At 41.9% G+C, this 22,120-nt stretch overlaps 1 protein-coding gene across 1 annotated transcript in view; it reads right to left on the reverse strand.

Moving 5' to 3' along the window:
* Positions 1 to 11,530, reverse strand: part of kcng4a (potassium voltage-gated channel, subfamily G, member 4a) — a gene marked incomplete at its 3' end in the record, with an annotated part of 28,296 nt that extends 16,766 nt beyond the window's left edge. The window contains exons 1-2 of the mRNA XM_080028373.1: positions 11,402 to 11,530; positions 9,849 to 10,490 (exon numbers count right to left, since the gene is read on the reverse strand). Coding sequence (XP_079884499.1) covers positions 9,849 to 10,490; positions 11,402 to 11,509 — 750 coding nt within the window. The 5' untranslated portion in view covers positions 11,510 to 11,530. The remainder of the gene's footprint in view (positions 1 to 9,848; positions 10,491 to 11,401) is intronic.
* Between the last annotated feature and the right edge of the window lie 10,590 nt (positions 11,531 to 22,120).

The raw sequence follows: 22,120 nt of genomic DNA on the forward strand, positions 1-22,120 counted from the left end.
TTTTTTTTTAAATATTGTATAAAGCCATTACAAATCTGCAAGTTACGATAATCCTTAAACCACTGAACAACCTTTGCACAAGAGATAAGTATGTACTGGAAGTGACCAAACAAAGTTCACGCTACCAGCTGAAAATAAGTGCAGTTCCAATTCGAAAGAGAAGCTCTGTAATCAAATGATTAATAATTAACCTTTAGTGTTGCATGAAATTTACACTCAGAACTGGATTCCGAACTCTGCTGAACTTGCCCATAATTGGATGGGCTATTAACAAGACTCAACTTGATTAAACACACTTACTAAAAGTGATTTTATCTTATTGACATTAAAGTATCTAATGTAAAGTTCAGTATGCCACACTACAGGCAATCCATCTTTTTGAAAAAAAACCTGACCTCTTCAGCCCCCATAGCAAATGCACTACCACAAATCACTTTTAACTTGCCTAAATGTTGGTGTCGTGCAAACAGCCGCAGATGGCCAGGCCTGTAGTTTTGCTTGCTGTGTTTGATCCTTGATCGTGAAAACATGATTCTGTTACATTGCTCCCGGTTTTGACTGCCATTTCCAAGAGATACATATGAATCTATGTTTGTTTACAGGCTAGGCAAGGCAAGGCAAGGCAAGTTTATTTCTAAAGCACATTTCGGACACAAGGCCATTCAAGGTGCTTTACAGATGCAAAAAGAAAATACATCAAGTATAGAGCACACATCTTGCTACATCTTGTGTTAAAGTAATGTCTAAAAACACAATATTGTTTAAAACGAGTCCTATGTAATCATTAAGCAGTCGTTCCGTTTCTTGAGGGCACTCTTGAAAAAAATCAATAAGATAACCCATGAATGTGCATGCAAGTCTTGGGTGAGTGTGTGTGTGTGTGTGTGGTGTGTGTGTGTGTGTGTGTGTGTGTGTGTGTGTGTGTGTTTGTGTGTATGCCCATCTCAGACAGCCTTTAAAACCTTTCTCAGCTCCCCTGGGAAGAGGTTATGAGGGAGGGAAAGGAGGCTTCACGGCTGCTTTGCTGTTTACATCCTATACCTCGCTCATCCGTTCCCTTCTTATCTCCCACTCCCTCTCGCTGGCCCAGACTGCTCTATTAAATCGTTCCCCTCTCATGCAAAAAGAGTTACCTAATCTCGCCCTCTTCACAACACACATTCTCTCCATCTCACCCTCCCTCCTTTTCCATTCCTTTTTCGTCTCTTAATAGAAGAATAAGTCCCCCTCTCTCTATCATCTATACTCACTTGCCCAGACTGGTCCGATGTCCCACTGGGGATTATTGACAGGTCCTTGCTTTGAGAACAAAGTGGATAGTCAATCAGGAAACGTGTCAAAACACACAGTGTGAAGCTCGAGTCATACAGTCTACTGTAAGCAATTGCTGTTAATTTACGGCCAAATTTTAACAGTAATTTACTGTATTCATGTATTACGGTTCTTTACTGTACTTAGCAATGCATTGTGGGAAGGTACATTTGAAAAGACAGCTCAGAAGCCCTTAACAGTATGATAATGTTTTAAATTACAGTATACTACAGTATTTTTGGGAAAGTGGGCGGGCAACGGCCTTTTTCAGGAACATTAGTTTGAAATGAGCCATTCCAGATAGGACAAACTTCGAAGGACATGTGCTACGCATCAACAAAAAGTCCAGCATTAGGTCGACTCTGCATTGATCGGGTGGAGCATCTACACATTTTAAGGTAATATGTTTCTGATCAATTATTTACTCTTAAAATGTGGCTTTAGATAATGTTTGAAATTAAACTAATGCTCAGCAGCCTGTCTATCAAGTGAGTATGTGATTTTAGAATATTGTTTACCAGTGAAGATGAGTTAACTAGCTCAAACATTTATACTTAAGCGCATGTTAGAGTCCATGTATGTTCAAACCTAACAGTGTTGAGCATTAGTGAGTCTTAGAGTCTTAGTCTTTAGAGTAGTAGCCTACTGGTTGTTTTTAGCTAGTGGATAGCCTTTAGCTCCTTGTTAAGAGCTGACGCAGTGGAGCTGATTATCATATCATGCCACCTATACATTTGAATTGAAGCCTAATATATCAACTGTTTCAAGTGTAATACATTGTCAATTTTGAACCCATAAAATAATTATTTTTTTACAGTCAGTGTCTAATCTTTGACTATTCTGATTTCAGATGCTTCAATGGTATAGCCTTAATCTGGAGCGAGGCACAAAGGCCATCCGGGGAACAGTTCCCTCCAAGAAGACATGATGTGGGGGTCCAGAAGAAGTCAGCTACAGTCAATACACATGTATCAGGTCAGTGCATTCTCTCTCATCTCTCTCTCTCTCACTACTACACTTTTGATTGAGTGATGAAGCAACATTTAGTCACAACAGACTTCATCAGCTTTTTCAGCAGTTGTTTCTGTACATTCCCAATTCTAGATATATTTTGACAATTTTTTTTGTTGCTGTTTTACAGTCTCAACACTGGATCAAATCAAGATGGAGGAGCAATGACAGCAAGGTGATGGTCATCTCTACCCGACCCAGAAGACTCCTCTCAGATACCAGCAGTCTACAAACACCCAGACTCTTTCTGGAGCTAAGAATGCTCCTATCTCACAAGACTCTTTAAGAGGTAAAAGACAAGCCTACCTCAAAAGACTATTTTAAGATGGTAAACCACATGGCTTCCATGAGTTTCCCAAATGATCATATAGATGTTTAACAGAGAATGCATTGTATTAAATAAATCAAAATTGTATAGCTGTATTTGTTAATACTGCCCTTAATAAAAGTCTGTTTGATTCACAATATTTTAAGTTGTTTACTGCTTATTTTTCATCACTTCAATATTAATGTATGATATGCATATGTCTTTAGGCCACAGAACAAAACATGTGTAATGTTAGAAGTTTGATATTTTAATTTGCTACATTGAGTTATTGTATTACATTACATCTGTCTAAAGTAAACATTTATCAGTTATCTACTTGCAACCATCTAATCAGAATTTTAATTTATTTTCAAACAGAGAAATACTGCATTTCACTTTTACTTTGAAAAACTGTAAAATATTCAACAGTAAGAATACTGTAGAATTAACAGCAACTTGCTGGCGTCTCTGCTGCCAGTATCTTACTGTAAATAAAAAAAAATACAGAAATATACTGTTTTTTTGATTACAGTAAAATACTGTAAATTAATTTAACAGTAAGGGTACTGTAAAATAACAGTAACTTGCTGGCGTCTCTGCTGCCAGCATTTTACTGTTATTTTACAGAGAAATTATTTACAGTGTGTGCTACTCGGCTGTCTCTCCACCTCTCTTTGTGCTTTCTCTGTCCGTCTCTCTTCAGATACTTACAGTATGTCAGTATATCAAGTTTCTCCTGGAAAGACATTTTTGGACAGCAAAACCCACCCCAAATTGTTGCATTAAGGACATTAAAGCGATCCTGGAGAATGCTTCTTGTCAAAAGTTAAAATTTGTGTCAAAATCAGTGAATATCGCATCATGATCGGCTACCTGTCTGTACAGTATTTGCTGAAAAAGAATCTGGTGTCAATACATGTCATTAAACGGGTATATTACCAGCTATGGTGGGCCCCCTTTGCTTACATACCCTTTGTTTTGTTTTTTTTTGTTTTTTTTTCTAAGACATTTTTTGGCATTTTTCATGCTTTATTGATAGTTTTGAAGAGACAGAGGTGAAATGGGGCAGAGAGGGGAGTGACATGCAGAGAACGATCGCGGGCGGGAATCGAACCCGGTTCTGCTGCTGGGCACGGCCCGGGGGGGGGACGCGCTGCCGCTACCAACTTAGCTAAGGGCGCCCCACCCTTTGTTTACATATCCATTTGAACCTAGGCTGTGTATTAATACCAACAATTTCAGCGTGCACACAGTATGGACAGATAGCGGATCTTATGGAGATATTTACTGATTTTGAGAAAAAGTGTTTTTGACAACTAGCATTCGGTTTAAAGCTTTACTTCAGGCCAGAATACGATTGATTAAGGAAAAGTGGAGCAAATCAGACGAAGCACTCTGAAAACCCCCTCGCTGGGGGTATAAGACACATGATACACATGTGGAACATGAATACAAATGAATGAGAGCAGACCCAGCTGTTGCTGCTGCTTTGCTGAGGAGCTACACTCAGAAAGGTGTGCAATGAGAGTCAGTGTCTTTGGTGGATGTCTGACATTTGAACAGCAACAAGATATAAAAAGGTTATCAATGTGTGCTGAGGCTTGCCGCATTCCAGAGAGGGCTTGAAACTGCATAGACCCTGTTCTTTTCCGATACAAACACTGTCGCTATCCTGCCAGTGTTTACAGAGGACAGTGTCTGGTTAGGTCAGTAGTAGTCATATTAGAAATGTAACTCATGGAATACTCAAGATGCCCATGGCAATGTCTAATGTTAATGGAAATAGCAATAATAAAAACAAAACATACAGTACAAAAAAAGAGCACATAAAGTCCAGGTTGACAGTGAAAATAGTGAAATGAGATAATTGTTACCACGGCAGTTGAAAGTTCCATATATTACAAGTCAAAGATATTTTCCACAATATGTGAGTTTGTAATATTTTCAGGCAAAAATGAAAGATACTTTTCTGCAAATATTGCCAGATAGCTAACTAGCTACATAGCGAGACCTCTTACTCTTCTCTATTCAGGGGAAAACAGCTGCCCATGAACTCAGCATCAGCTCCCTCTAATTGATTTGGTGAACAAATCCAGGCAGAAATTCTCAAGTAAGGAATAAAGATACATCTTTGCACTACTGTAAACACAAACCTCCATACGAGGAACTTTTAAATGTTTATGAAACAGTCTTGTTTTTCCATTTCGAAAAATCATAAATGACCTGAAAACACAAATGAGATCATCGATGAAAAGAACGCAATTGAGTTTTTATTAACGCCTTTGCACGGGTCCAATTTTTCTCAGGAACTTTTATGGGCAAGCATAACGGAATATCCTGTGTAACTCAAACAGTACTAAATCAAATCTGCTTCAGCATCATCATAGTACTATTTTTAATCGTACATAGTCACATATACAGTAAATACATTACTTCATCTATTAACTCGCTTTCTTAACAGCTGCATGCAACGCCAGCACACTCTTGGTGAAAACACAGAAGATGTTGTCCAAAGGTGCCGCTAGAATCAACAACAACTGAAAGTTCCTTGTAGCTACTATAAAGCAACCAAACCTATTGCATGACACAAAGTCAAACCCAAAATATCCGAATCATGCTGCTTGCTTGCGCATTCAAATCCATGGCAAGAAGAATTTAATGTGCACATAATCCCCCCTGGACACTTTAACTGTGCTTACAAATAAGTATAGTTTGTACATTTCCAGATATTCAAGTCCTACAGTACTTCTTACTCATGAGATAATCATGTTTTCCAAAATGTTCTCGCTGTCCACACCGATCAAAAGACTAAATTCTAAAACCGACACAGCCCGACCGACTCCGCTGGGGAGGTTAGCCTTTTCATCAGCTGGGTCTAGAACATCTATTACTGTGTTTGAATCCCCGAGTTTAGATTAATATTTCATGCATGTATTTGCATTTCTGAAAACACACCAGGAGATGTTGTGCAAACTGTACACAGCCCTAGAGGAATAAGAGTGGCTGCAGATGTATGACGGAGACTTTTTACATAAAGGGCAGAGCAGCTCATACAGTGGACAGACAAACACACACACAAACACACACACACACACACACACACACACACACACACACACACACACACACACACACACACACACACACACACACACACACACACACACACACACACACACACACACACACACACACACTCAGCAGGATAATGGAAGAATGAATGACAGAGTGGGATTCAAACTGAGCTGGGAGATAAAGGCCCCTCCCAAAGCATTTAGTTTCTATGAGATATACTGTTTGATAGAGCAGATCAACTGAGGACAGGCAGGGGCACATTATACTCATATAGAGTGGGGAGCGGGAGGAGGAGGAGAAGAAGGGGGGGGTGGCTGAGATGATGCAGTGTTTACCTCCACACCAGAATCTCATTTCATCCATTGTTCTTTCTGAATTCTCTCTCCAAAAGCACACTCCTTTCACTCCATGTCTCCCTCTCTCAGAGATATCCTCAATCCTCAATGTGTCCTCTTTCTCAATCTCCCACCTACTACCATCTCTCCTTTCACGCTCCCTCAGGCGAAAACATGGACGTGTGAATGTTGCCCCCCTTCTATACCAAGCAGACCTACCTAGTGCACACGATACATGTTAATATGTAAGGCAATCCTCGGGCTGCTCCCATCCTTTCTAATGTATGTATACAATACATTCACCACAAGACCGATGTCCCTTTATTCATTGGAATCACAAACATGGACTCGCCACTGCTTTTAGCTATGTCATTTCATTCAGACAACATATTGTGTATGTGTTTGTGCGATCACTCTGTAATGTATTGTGTCCTTTGTTGTCTGGAAATGGTTAACAGTTGCTGCTGACTGTCTTGGTCAGGTCAGGTCTCCCTTGAAAAAGAGCTTCTTAATCTGAATGGAACTTTGGAAAAAAAACACACAAAAGCCTAACACACAAAACTAGCCTTAAACTCAAGTTAGTATGAACAGAGAAAAACGTGAAGGGAGAAGATGAATATGTTTCCTTTTTGGGGCGTATTCAAAATCAATACAGGATGACAATAGTAAGTGTGTGCTTGTGTGTGTGTGTGTGTGTGTGTGTGTGTGTGTGTGTGTGTGTGTGTGCGTGTGTGTGTGTGTGTGTGTGTGTGTGTGTGTGTGTGTGTGTGTGTGTGTGTGTGTGTGTGTCTGTGCGGGGAAGTGAGCTGGCCCATGAGGAGTGTACTGGCACACAGCTTGATACCTCCTGTGGAGCTCCACTGCCTCTGCTACTTTGTTTACCTGAGAGATTTACTTTAGCGGGACAGCCAAATTTCCTGTTTACTTCCGAAATGCGGCCGGTCGTGATACGAAACATCGGGAAACACAATCTCTTTTGCATTGAGCAACACTTGTACCGTGCCTCTGCTTCCGCTGCCTGGATACCTGCATGCCTGCTGTTTATCTGTTTCTTCAGTTGCCAACCTTGTAACTGCTGTCAGTGTACAGATCAATGATAAATATACAGTGGCATCTGTGACTGCGCAGCCCTTTTATTCCTCCTATAGACTACTTCTTACAGATCATAATGCTGTTAAAGGTTCATATTGATGGATTCAGCCCAGTCAGTCAACAGCGCTCAGTTGAATCGGACTCAGGAAATCTGTCCAATCTTTTACATCTGTGTTCCTACACGATCAAAAATAGAAGTACCAGTGTGTAACTAAAAGGGTACAAATGCTTGTCACAGGAGAGGTATCCCTTTTTGTGTACCCTTCAGTTCAGGTACATGTTTGGTCTCATGTTTCACATTGTGCTGAAACTAATTAAAGGCCTACTTCACCGGTTGGAATATGAAGGTGTATTGAACTCGGAGATCCTATTTAGTATAAATGTGCAAATTTTTTTTAAATCGGATCATCCTAGCCTGAGAAAAGGCAGAAGGAGTGTTTATGGTCTCACTGTCTAACCCTACAGTTTCCTTCTTGCGACATCACAGTAAGGGTTAGGATTAACAGGACAGCTGGGCCAAGGGAAGACTGAGGGAAGAAAAACCTCATTCATTATATTATAATAGTTATTTTATAATGATAGAACGCTGGTTCCGTATGGGTGAAGTATTCCTTTAACCTAAATGTAGGCTTTGAAATGATGATATTATAAAAGAATATAGATTCTATTAATAAAAGACTAAACAATAATGATTTATTGTTGTTATTTTTAATATTAATATTTTAGTTATTGCTTTAAGTAGCTTAATGTAACTAAAAATACTACAAATTATAATAGTTATTATCGATCGAATGAGCATTTGTCAAAGTTGCACTTACCCTTGGCAATGAAATGGTACAAATGTGTTCTCCCTTTCCTGTTGAACCCTAAAGTAAGTCAATAGGCAAGCTACTGCCCTCCGAAAACCAACAACATTGGACTCATCAGGGAATAGACTTAAAATGTCTACCCATAAGCACAGAAATGCTCTTGACCTGTGACATGTTTGAGTGTGTCACGAGCTCCTGGCAGGGCTCTTAAACATTGTCTGTCCGGCCTTTACAAGTCATCAGGCATTCTGCACTCCTCACCCTCCTCCTATATTCTCCAGTAGCACACGCTCACGCACTTGATCCGCTGGCTGGCTGTCTGGTGAATGCTCACATCAAAATCAATACGAAGGGGTGCTGCTGTTGACGATCTCAACAGCTGTTTAACAGGTGCGCAAACTTTTCCCTGCAGCAACAGAGCCCCAAACACAGATGGGATGCATACATGCATACTATTTCTTATTAAGGGCAACTTATCATATCTGAACAGAGAAGACAACGTGAGAAAAAAAACTTAGTTAGGAGGAAGCATGAGACCGAAGAGTGAAATCTGTGCAAAACTCACACGCAGCCGTATCGGTTACAGTTGATAGCTTCAGTGCTATTTTATTTGCATGTGACCGTGTGTGTGTGTGTGTGTGTATGTGTGTGTGTGTGTGTGTGTGTGTGTGTGTGTGTGTGTGTGTGTGTGTGCGTGTGTGTGTGTGTGTGTGTGTGTGTGTGCGTGTGTGTGTGTGTGTGAGTGTAGGCATGTGGCTGCCGGTGCAAGTACACAGTGGTTACAGTGGATGAGTTCAGTACTATTTTATGTGCATGTGAAAGTGTGTGTGTGTGTGTGTGTGTGTGTGTGTGTGTGTGTGTGTGTGTGTGTGTGTGCGTGTGTGTAGGCATGTGCCTGCCAGTGCCAGTATCTGTGTATATGTTCTTTCTTGTGCAAATTTGGGCTTCTCCAAGTGTGTCTGTCTAGTGCGTGTGAGAGTACAGTAAGCCCATTTATTATTCCCCAGTGTTTACTGACAGATACTGGACATGCCTCAGTGAGCTGCTCTGGATTCATTATCCCACACTGCTATTGGTAGACAGAGATCAGAGGACATACACCATTTGCACTCACACACACACACACAGACACACACACACACACACACAGACACACACACACACACACACACACACACACACACACACACAGACACACACACACACACACACACACAACTGCAGCAGCATCCAAGCAGAGATATTAAGAGGCCGTACATGACGACACAAGAGTATTTATATATGAGAATTTTGAAGCCTGACTTTTTGCAGCATCACAGTGAATTAAATGAAACAAGACTTTCACACACCTGAGTCGCTCATAAAGACTGCCATACGGTGGACACACACTGGTGATCAAATTTGAAGTTTTCATTTGAAGAGGTAGTGTTGGAGACAGTGATTGAATGAGCCTCCCCGTTGGTCATAGGAGCAGCTCTGTTATTTCACGTTCACAGTGTCTTTGTGCAGAAAGCAGACAGCTGTAATCGCTCACACCATATGTGATAAATCTCACTGACAGTCAGGGTCGCTTGAATTTATGGGCCCTATTCAAGCTTAAGTGTTTTAATTGTTTAAATAGAACTGGGGTGTTTTTTACACCTAAAGGTCTGTATCTACTGTATAGATTTGATCTGCTAGGTTTTGGTTTGAAATTGTAGTTTTGCCAGCGCGCTAAAGAACTTTCCATGACATACCCACGTCCTGTGGTCATCACCCACATGGGACTGCGTCTCTCGATACTAGATATTGATTGGTTTGTTTTGGTCTGGACGGAGACCACCTATTTTTTTGGTTCAGATCAAACTAATTTAGATTTAGGTACCCTGTGCTGCAAAACAAACCTCCAAACAACAATGTTTGACTCACCCTGCTCTCCTCCTCCCTCAGGTCGGGCATGGTGCTGATGCACAGGCTGACCACGGTCACCACCACCATGATGACGGACATGCAGGCGAAGATCTTCCCCGGTAGGCCTGACTGTGGGTTCTCCACCATGTCTCTGAGCCAGTTCATCACCTTCTTGTACCTGGTCTCCACCACGAGGACACGCGGCATTGCGTTCCTCTGCCTGCGCTCCTCCTCTTGCCTCTCGTGCTCGTTGTTCTCCTCGATGCGCGTGTACATCTTCCGCTTGCAGCAGCGCTCCATGTAGGTCATCTCCACGCCCCAGTACGTCAGCTCGTCGTGCAGGGACAGGACGCACATCTCGCGCAGCAGCCGCAGCTTCCCCGCCGCCAGGAAGTTGAGGATGACCCTGAAGGCGGAGGGCGAGCGGTCGAAGAAGAACTCCCGCAGAGCCTCGTCGTAGTCGTCGCAGACCCGGGCGATGTCCTCCGGCGAGCGGCAGCCACACAGCCGGCCCAGGCGCGTCAGGGGGAACTGCTCCAGCGTGCTCCAGGGGAAGGTGTAGCGGTTCCCCCCAACGTTGATCACGGCCAGCAGGGCGTGGTCCACCGACACCAGCTCCTCCGGCCGACGGATGAACTGGGCCCTCTTGAAGTAAACGCCCTGTGAGAGAGGGAGCAGTGGAAAGCTTCAATGCATGAGCAGCTGCATCAGAAACCTGGGTAAGACTTTACTAATGAGGGTACATTAATGAACAGTTTGTTAATGTTTAGTCTAAGTTATCAATCATACAGTTAATCAATGTGCCCTTTTCATAAACTGTTACCGTGACATTTGTGAGAACACATAGTTAATGATCACTTATTTACAACTCAGAGGTGGAATGTAAATATGGTGGAGTACATTTTTCATGAGTACTGTACTCAAGTAAAAGTTTGAGGCACTTTGAGGAACCAACCTTCCTTGAATCTTTTCTTTTCATGCTACTTTCAGTGTGAAATATTCTACTTTTTACTCCATTACATTTATCTGATAACTTACATTACTGGTTTCCGGTACTTTACCAATTAATAGTTTTGCACACAAAATATATAAAGAGTTTATAAAATATTGCAGGCTATACCCAACACTGACTAAATGTATTGCAAATATGCCAAAAATGGGATGGCTTTTGATACTCTAAGTACATTTTCCTGATTATACTTACATTTACCTTTTCAATGTTTTCAATGCGGGACCTTTTTTCTTACCAGGGTTAGGGTTAGTATTTTTATAGTTTAGTGTTTGTACTTTTATTTATTATGTTTTAAAGGATGAGCATAAGTCCTCAACCACTTCTTAAGCGCTACCTGGTGCATCTTTTAGCATACATCGCATACGGGCTAAACACTCTGGACACTTTAATACACTTGAAATCAGATAATGTTGTAGTTTTATTCAAGTGATATTGTAACAGGTGACTTGTAACTTGTAACGGTGTCATTTTTCTAGTAAGGTACTCTTACTCAAGTATAGTTTTCAGGCACTCTTTACCCCAGTACTTTCATTTCCTTTAGTGGAGAAAGGATTCATACCTTGATGGTCTCAGTCTCGGGGATCTCTGTGAAGCAGTGGTCGAGACTGCTGTCATCGCTGACGGACAGGTTGCTGAAGTCATGGTTGGCGTTGCTGATGATGGGCATGGCAGCATCTGGAAAGCACGCTGCTCCACACTGGGCAGCTTAACAGCAGGTAATAATAAACACGGTAAAAAGTATTTGGGGTTGCACCGGGCTCAACTTTTTCGGCCTCCTTTTCGGCTGTCCTTTTTTTTTATGGCTGCATCGAACGGTTTACGTTAAAACTTGCAAATGAGCCAAGCTGTCCTGCCACAGCCCCGGTCTGTTGCAGACTAGCTGAGCACAAAAACGTCTGTAGCTTTCAGTGTCTTTGGTCTCAGGACCCCTCATAACAAGGAGTTGTTTTCCTCAGTGTCAGTCGATGCTATGGCTTCGGCTTCCAACCGGCAAGGTGCAAAAAAAAAAAGCACAGAAACTAAAGGAGTGTGCAGAGTCTCCTGGGAACCTGTTGTCACATCCGAATTCTGTGGAGTTTTGACATTGCCGTCAGGGCCACAATAGACTCAGTAGTTGGCTTGTCGGGCTTCAGGGTGAGATCAGTGGGTAATCCCCCTGTCTGGGAGAGAGAGAGAGAGAGAGAGAGAGAGAGAGAGAGAGAGAGAGCAGGGTTAGGCTTGATCAGTCGGCTGATAGCTGCAGAGAATGAGCTAGCTAGAGTCAAGGAGCCAAATGTGTTGCAATGAGGTTTCCGGGGACCGACGTGGGGCCGCAGCAGGATTAGGGAGGGCCTAGACGCGTTAATGCATCAAACAGGCACTGGCAAAATAGACGGAGAGAAATGTCAGAATGGAGCAAGAATAGATGTGAGATTAATAATACATTGTGTCACAATATAGAGCAAGAATGGGCAAAGAGGAACCGGCCGAGAGAGCACACCTAAATGAGACTGCAGTGCTGTACAATAGGCTCCACCCACCCACCCACCCCTCTTTCACTTTCACAGTAAAAAAAGACACACATTGGGTCCGCTGCTATATATGGCAAGGCACTGTGGTCAGCGCATCAAAAGGACTTAACAACCACACCAATATCTAATAAGGAGACAGCCTGGTTCATTTAGTATGGATGTTAGAAAATCAGAAATGGGGTGTTATTCACATTACAGATAAAGTTATTTTCTGTTGTAGACATGCAGCAATCCCAGCAACAGACAGGCAGTGAAATGCATGCAGGCTCCAAATTGCTTGTCTTGTCCCGAAATGTATTGGCATGGTTAGTTGTTACAGTTGCCCAGAATGGTCCGCTGTATATCAAAGCCCTAAATAGTTATGGTTCATTTCAAACCAGGTCCATTAATAACTACTTGTCATTAATTCACTAGGAATTACTCACAGCTCATATACTGCAGAGTTGCTGAAGTCCGATGAGTAAGAATGTGTCTACAGACCTTTTTCATAGTCGCCATTTTTTTTGGGATGTCGTGGCAGGAGATGTACAGGTGTCATAATGACCTTAATAAAGACAGCATTCAGTTAGCCTACATGTATTCACTAACATATTATATGTTTTGATTTTATCAGTCACAAAACCTGTCCCACAACTTTCAGATAGAAAAAGCCCCGCTGTAAAGGCAGAGGGGGTTCGATGGTATGGTGGCCAAAGATGAGAGAGTAAGTCATAGAGGTTGAAACAGCTGAAATGTTGCTCACTAAAGTCTGTACGAAAAAAGAATTGTATCACCATCACTAATGAGATGAGTTTCGTGTGCCCGGTGTCTTTCTGCATGTAACCACAGGCTTATTGAACGTGTAAATTCGGACGGAGTCGACAGTTTTGCAGCATTGGACCGCGCCAACACGCGTCACTAATTCAGATCTAGGAGGATAGGGATCCTTTACTGGAGGGGGGAACCAATACATCACTTCTGTCACGATTGATGGTGTTTCATTTCCACCTCACAGGGCAAGCAGGGCCATGATGATAAACTATTTAATCATCGATCTGTATTCCCGGCGGATGGGTTCTGTCTTAGTGGGAAGTTAATTGAACGATGGTGTTTTTTTTTTAGCAGAGGAAGAATTATGAGGTAACACATGCAACTTGTTCATTCTTATTTAATCGCACATGAAATGTTGAAGGGTTGATTTACTGTAAAGAATATGCAAAGTGCTATTGAACTAAATGGTATATGAAAGTAGAGCATATGGGATACATACAAAAAATAAACAAAAAAACACTTTTGTTTATTTATTTTCGACTTATTTTGGCAGGTTTTTTTTTAACCCCTTGTGACTTTCAGTATGGTGGGGTTATGCTCAGTATTCAGCATCGAGTTAGAGAGCTTATACAGTATTATATTAATGAGCAAGTCAACACTGCGTTTGCCAGGAGCTAGTGGAGGGACCAGTGTCTGATATGGATCGAGTTGGTCTCGCTCTCTCTCTCTCTCTCTCTCTCTCCAACTTGCAAAAGCGCGTGTGTCCGAACCGTTTCGCGCCCTTATCAAGCGCAGTCCTTTGATTACGCTTGGTTGAATTGAGCGGTTAATTAAGACCCAAATACCAAATTGTGTTAAGATTATTTTGCGTAGAGAAAAAAGCAAACAACACTCGTACCCCTTATGTCAAAGTGATTTGTTGTTTCGATTTTTGGGGGGGACAATGTTACACCCCTTTCATATAGTTGATTGATTCTAAATTGCCAATCACTTTGCTTTCAAATTTGAGATACACCTAAATAACATAATCTGTGACGAGTGACAAGTGGTCTTGTGTCTAGATCATGCAGTACTGACGAGATGAAAAGAAGACAGCTCAGCATTTTCCATTGTGTAACTATTTTGAAAGCATTGCACAACTTCAGGCAAATATTCAGCCGCAAACCCAAACATCTGCATAACTTAAGAAGTGCAGGCAGCTTACCATCCTGAGCCCCGCGCGCTCATCTCCGGACGGCCAAATCCGACTCGCTGTGTTTAAAATACCCCTCTGCTGCCTCGCTTTCCCCGTCCGATCCTTCAGCACCAAATCAGGGTGTCAGCGACCACTCCTGACCGCCTCATGGTATGGTATCAACAGGAATGCCTCCGCGGCGTCCGCATCACCCATCAAGCCGGTGGCAGGGTAATGTGCACACTGGAGAGACAGACAGAGAGAGAAGCGGGCGTAGGTTTGGTGCGCTGAAAGTGTCCCGTTACAACTCTGTTAGTGGTGCTGCTGCAGGAGGAGTAGGAGGGGCGGGGAGGGGGAGACAGAGCCGTGGTGCGCAACAGAAGACTAGTCCTGGTACCCAGGTTCAAGTTCGAGTGTAAAGGTAATAACAGTCGCAAGAGTGATCGAGATTATGCGAAATCCTCATTAGACATTTTTTGCATTTTACCAGAATTGTAGGGGCAGTGTGGCTGTCAGTACTCGCTTGACATCTTTCCCTTCTTTTAGTTCCTTATTAGATAATATGAAATTCAAGGACACTGAGGCGGAGGAGGAGGAGACGCTCTCATCCATGTTTCGTCACACAAATCGCTTCACGCGCAACAGGGGGCGCGCGCGGTTACCTCCCAAAATACCGGCTTTCACGAATGATGGGTTCTGCCGTGAAGCACCAGGACAGTCAAAACAAGTAGTGTCACATCTTATAGTCTGATGTCATAACACTGCAATGATGCACGATGGAACGATGACAATGATGTCATTTGAAACATTTAAATTTGCAAGTACATTTGAAAAAGGGAGAAACCAGGATACACGTTACATGTAGCATGTGTAATGTAAGTATGTTTTTTAAGTATTCAATCAATCAAACAAAATGTATTATAGTCCAAATTCACAATAAATTGCATCTAAGGGCTTAACAACAACACAAGCACAATACAAATATCATGACAACAATACAACAAACCATATACACACAAAATAAATGACTTCATATTAAGCGCCATGAACAAGCAATATGACTTCAATAGCGCCATATCATAGAATACATGCATGTGGACATGTAAAATTAAATATGAACACAATATTCACAGTGACTGAGTTTATTTTAGGTAAACATAGTGTATTTAGGAGGACAGAAATGTGAAAACTAGATTCAAAGAGTTGTGTTTAGATGTGCTTGTAAAATTATCGGATGAGCTAGCTTTTTAGAGGAAAAGGCTCTGCCGCCTATGATTTATTCATTCTTGGGTTGAAAGGAGACCAGCATAATAGGATTGTGCAGACTGGTTGATAGGTGGAGTTACTATGGATATTAATAATGATGCCAGTCTGGGGTGTTACGGTCAAAAATGTATGTTTTTTTTAATATCATGGAAGTAGTATTTTGAACAAGTCGTTGTTTGCTTGTAGTTAATTGTAATTTTGTATTATATTTTTGTTTTCCTATACTATGTTTAACTGAAAGCATGGTCCAGGTGTTTGGCATGAGACATAAATAAACATCTATTGAATCCCACAGATACAGGAGAAAGCGCTCTTGCCCTACCGACGCGGGCAGGGCAGTGATATGTCTTATAGTGACAGTGAACAGCTGGCCAAACCTTTGGCTTTGTCATAAGTAAATAGCTCTCAGTGTTCAGTACTGACTTTAAAAAAAAAAAAAAAAAAAAGCACTGACTGTTCCGGTTTTAAGCATGCTGTAACATGCCTACTTCTGCAACACTGGAACCAAATATGCACAAGGTGAAAAGTTGCAAGAAACAATATTGTTAGGCTGCTTGCAGATTTGCCTGTGTCGCTGGCCCCACACACCCATTCTGTCCTTGAGAGACAACTCATTAGGATGCATGCGCCTGAGGGAACTTCTAAAACAAACACTTTGTCCAGGCCCTTATGACTGCTGCTAACGGAGCACACAACACATTAGCGAGAGAAGAGATGGAAACTGAGGAGGTGGGGGTTCGTGCGTGCGTGTGTGTGTGTGTGTGTGGTGTGTGTCTGTGTGTGTGTGCTTGTACGTGCTGAGAACATAGATGTAGATGTTCAGCCTATTGAATCCCTCCATCACTATTCATTAACCTGCAGTGCAGCGTATGCCCAGAGCTTGTTAGTGTGTGCAACGTGAGACTGATCACACAGGCTGGGCTATGTCAGTCAGTTTTTTCTTCTTCTCTTTCCCCCCCCCCCCCCTCACAAAGGAGACAATGTGTCATTTGCGGCTGAATGGATTAGGTGCCCTGCAATCTCCCTCATAGAGACAGTAATGCAATATGCCTCTTTAACCCTGTCTGTCATTTCCCTATGCTTTATCATATTATCATACGCATACAGACATGTAGAAAAAAACACTCAAACACCCAGGGAGTTTTATTTTAAGACCTCCAATAATAATACGGCTAACGTATTTATGTGTGCACCAATCCCCCACCCCCAACACACTCCTTATTGTGTTTTTTATTAAGCACACACACAGACACACACACACACACACACACACACACACACACACACACACACACACAGAATACCTGCAGGCTGCAGCTGTAGAAGACGGCACACACACACACACACACACACACACACACACACAGAGAGTATACCTACAGCTGTAGAAGACGGTACACACAGTCACACACACACACATGCAGCAGACAACACAAAAATAGCCGCGCCACCCTGTCAGTACTAATAGCAGAACCTCAGTCTGGCGGATTAGGAGTTTAATCCCTCACAGGCAAGAGGGTCTGAGATGAGAACGCATCAGCCGGCATGCTGGGCGGTGAGGTGCGTGCAGCAGGAGAGTAATGAGTGCCACAAAACTTTAAAAAAAAAAAAAAAAAAACAGTTTGAGTCAAAATTTCGCACCGATGGACACCTGAAAGGCCCCACCAGATGGTCCGGTCCCATCCCCGTTCCCTTTCTCCTCCAAATTCTCTTTTACTGCCTCTCTTAAGAATTATTTTGCGTTCTCTCTAGTCTCCCTGGGTTTCTCTTAGCGCCCTCCCCACAGCTAGCTGAAATGTGTTTGATCTCAGCACAAGCCAGTTTTGATCAGGTTAATTGCTCTCTCAGCGGACAGTGTGAATGGACAGATTAACACCATGCGCCCGGGATGGCAATAAAGAGCAAAGGACAGGAGGAGCAGAGAGAATAGAGAGCAGAAAAGGGACAGATTCAGCATAATGGAATAAAGCAGGTGGTAGATAAGGGAAGGCATTTGACAGGGTGAACGAGAGGAAAAAAGGTGCATATGAGGGGAAATGTATTTTTAAAGGGCAGGGGAATAGAGGGTATAGTGTTGAAGCAGGAGCAGAGGAATGCAATTGAAGGTGGAGTCAGCTATTCTGGGGAACGATTGTTGTCAAAATCACTTTTTGTCAAAATCAGTGAATTTCTCCTCACAATGTGCTTTCCGTACTGTGTTTGAGCTGAAAAACAAATCTGGTGTTACAGTAATTCATAGCCTAGGTTCTGTAAACTGCTATGCAAACAAATGGTATGTCAACAAAGGGGGACTACCATCTAGCGACATGATTTTGACAAAAAGTGATTCGACAAAAAGCATTCTCCAGAGTCGTTGACAATTAGTGTCTCAGACAAAAGGATTCATATGACCCTCTATTATAATATTGTAGTTTTCTTTCCGTATGAATTAAACATCCAAACACTGCTGTGATTAGCCTGTAACTCCAACTGTGGACCAGACATTTGATGACATTATCAAATCCCTTGGATTACATGAGACTCATCTTTTACACTGTCAGGCGAAACTGCAAACAAACACACACACACACACACACACACACACACACATCACTGAGGATACCCAATGTTATCTCACAGCAACACACTATCCAAGTACACCAGCTGAAGAAAATAATGCTTTTTGAAAGCTAAAGCAGACAACTTGGAGAACCGTTCACACAACTATTCAAACGACCGTTCACAACAGAGGGGGGAGACTAATCTTTTCTGTTTCAAGTGACTCAGGACAAGATGAGGTCATTGAATTATCAAGGAAACAAGACCAACTCATGTACCTACGTAACAGGATTTTAATTTGAACCAATTCAGGCACATAACTCGCAAACATTGCAACGTCACCAGTTAGATTGGCGACCTGGAGGCAAAAAAAAGAAAAAAAGAAGCACACCACATTCAAGGCAGTTAAATCGAAACTCTACTTAAACCTTGTTTCCCAGCTGGATTTTGATTCCCTTTTCAGGGCAAAGAGAAGAAAGTTCAGATGTAGGAGAAGCTTCTTTCCTCAAGCTGTAAATATGCAAGACAACCCAGTGTAATGAGTGTGCTTTTTTCTCTGTCTTGCTAAAAAAAATGCTAATGTATGTTCCATGTTCTTCGTGACACACTGACATCAAACCAAGCAGTTCTCTTTATCGATCCTGGATTACAAAGTAGCTTGTAATATGAGGCATTTCTTGTTTCATCAAACATACCCACACTGCACTTTAAGTCCTTGCTTTATGATTTATTCATTTGTAATCAATGTGTATCTATGCATCCTTAGCTCAGTTATCTTTTTTGATGTAAGTATTTAAAAGTCTGTGCAACCCAAAGAAAAAAATAATACTTCCATAAAGTTTGGGAGCTACTAAGAGACAGACATTTCTTTTTTGAATGGCCACAAACGAAGCAGAATATTGAAAAATATCTCTGTTCCCATGATGGCTCAAGTTCCAATCACACTAAAAAATCACATTTCTCATAATTCAACTCAATCTTGTTTTCCTTTATGAGATCCACTCTGCCTCTCACCAAACCATGGAACAGTAGGCCTATTCTACACAATGTTACTGCTTAGGTCATAACATTTCACATGAGAGGTTGTCCAGTTTTATTCATAAAAGTGGTGGAAAGGTGTAAAATCTACCTTTGGTACACTTGCAAAGTGTTCAGGCTAACCTGAAAGAAAAGGTTACTTAAAGGTTCAGTAAGCGGAATGGTCAGTTTAGCTAACTTCCTGTCACTGACTGCAGTTAGCAGTCCCCTCCCTCGTCCCCACGTCACCACATTAATGCACTGCGGTCTTCAAGCAGCGAGTTATCTAGCATCATCTCAGATAAGTAAGTGTGATAAAACATGATACAAACCATCAAAACAGACATTGGGAAGGATTTTCACCTGCTCCGCCATTGTAAGCACATACACATTCACCCATCTGTTGCTCTGCGCGTGCAGTGAGACGGGTGCCAGTTTGTAGCGTTCTCTCTTCTGATTGGATATCAGTTTCAGGATCCCCGAAAAGTTTATTTGCCGATTACATGCAGAGCGGATGACTGAGTGATCGGCTTTATGAAACGTGCACACTAAGTGATCACTGTATGAATAAAGAGCGATTTAACACTTATATTAACATAAAACAATTGCTTACTTTATCTCTCCGGGTCAAGTTATTCAAATTTAAAGCAGGTTAGCAGCTTATGTGGGCAGCACTCAATGCTGTCTCAGTCCATATTTTTGAAATTTGAATTTCTTCTTTTCATCGTTGTTTGATCCTACTTATCTCAATATTCATATTCCCCATCGTCTAGATTTTTAAATGTATATCACGCACAAATACTTAAACTTCGTTAAAAAAAAAACTGTGTGAAAGGTGCTGACTGACCTTTTTCATGAATTGAAATAACATAACCGACCCATCACAAGCCTCCCCCCCCCCCCCCCCCCCTCTTCCCTCTCAGAGGCCAGCTATCTGAAGGGAGACTGGTTCAAAACTATCTAGCAACCACTGGAAACACTCTCAAGACTCAATTTGTGTCTCAGGCTTTTGGCTGAAAGCTTTGCTGCTGCATTTTATACAAACCCAAAGATGTGTGGAGCTCTTTACTGTGGCATGGGGAAAAAAGGCAGCCGCAGTTACCCCAAAGGTGAAAGTGTAGAGTTTCAGCACTGCGCCCAAGTGAGACGAATGATCTCATTCCGCAGAGATATCTCATCTAAAGAATGGTAAGGCTGATAACATACTCTTGACCTGTTCATCAAGTCTTTCATCTGTATGACATACAGTGTTGCTGTGAAAATCCAGGCTGCTTGGATGACAACGTGAGAGGACTTATTTTCTTTTTGTTCATTTGGGGAAAGCGGAGCAAATGTGATTACTATACAGCAGCATTTCTCCACACCCGAAATATCACAAACGATTTTCCATCAGTGCTTTAAATTCAGACACCTTTGGGTTGATGGGACCATTTATCGAAGCCCCCCTGGATGATGTGCACCTTATTGCACATTTGAGTTTACCAGGAGTGTTTTTCCTCCCCACTTGATCGTGGATGTTTTCCTTCCTATAAAGACACAAACGAAACAGTATCTGCAAAGAAGCTAGAAACACGAACCAAGCTGCCTCTAATTACACGCTCAGGTTCTTACTTAGGTATGCGTCTCCATCTCGTCACAGGTCACAGGATACCCAGTATGGCTTTGTGAGATCATAGGGCACTTGATAGTGTGTCTATAGATAGATAGAGTGCCTATATTGCTGGCGACTGGAAGAAAAAGAACCCAATCTAGCCAGGTGATCAGCAGTGGCAACCGTTTCATCTGCATTATGTTAATTAGATGGGTATAGATTGTCTTGGGCCGAGTCGGCTGCTTTTATGCATTTAGTCGGTCTTACAACGTCTTAAGAGACATTCCCATGTATGTGATTTTCACGTGAGAGAGTGTGTGCTCTGGTAATTGCGTATGCTGTTGTGTGTTTTTGTACTGTATGTATGTAGGTATTTTCTACACCAGGTTCTATGTCAAAATTTGGTATTTTCAACACAACTTTATGGACACTATACATAAAGCCAGGGCTGTACAGTGCGACAGTTTTGATCGCATTTGCTACTGAAATTGATCACGTGCGATGATGAATACAAGTCCATTCGCACTCGTGCGACAGGCTGCTAATGAGGAGAGGCTGTCTTTGAAACACAGAGGAGAGATGCACAACACTGCTTAGAGGGCTCTACATTAACACTCCAAATGGGGGTAAATGTAGACTTAGGCAAGTAAGTTATTGAGTCCACCCTTCACTTTGGCTGGTGAAAGATACGTGTGCTCGGGACCTGTGCTCGAGCAGCGATTCTAGGTATAAAAACTTCACCAACGGTAATTACCGGAAGGAGAGCGGGCACATTACCGCAGTTAAGTTAGCGCGTGTACAAACAGAACATTTCCTGTGCGCCTTCACATTAAAAGCCTGTTACTAGCCAAACGTGAGTTGACTTTTATTTTGAAGCTGGTAAGAACAGGAAGTTAGCGTTTTTTTCTAGCTTGAAAGGCAACTCCTTCAGCTGCAGCGAGCAGTCAACAGTTGCCTAGTCTATTTAAACAAAGTTTTAAATAAGCCACTGAAAAGCTACTCCCAACACATTCACAACAACCTATTTAATTTATCCTAAATTGTACCAATATGTATACTTATTTATTTAATAGGCTATGTTTAATGTTTTAAAGTTTGGTTTTAATTAACAGAAGGACATTGTAATAATAATAATTCTGAATCAGCAAAAGATTGCAATTGGCAGGTTAGATTCTTTTGTCTAAATTGCAATCAGTGCACCCCTATTCATTTTTCCATAATTATTACTGCACACACTAGGATATAATATTAATTGAGAATCTCAAATGAGACCAAGATAACATGATCAAAGGTAATTAGAGCGAAATGCAAGGGTTAAGGTTATGCAAGTTTTCGATCATACTTTGTGTGCTACCAAATTTATTTTTGTGCTACTGAATTTTTTTGCTTGCTAGCACCAGTGCTACCACCTAAAAAAATAAGCGTACAGCC

The sequence above is a fragment of the Ammodytes marinus genome (assembly GCF_949987685.1).
Source record: "Ammodytes marinus genome assembly, chromosome: 5".
Classification (NCBI taxonomy): domain Eukaryota; kingdom Metazoa; phylum Chordata; class Actinopteri; order Uranoscopiformes; family Ammodytidae; genus Ammodytes; species Ammodytes marinus.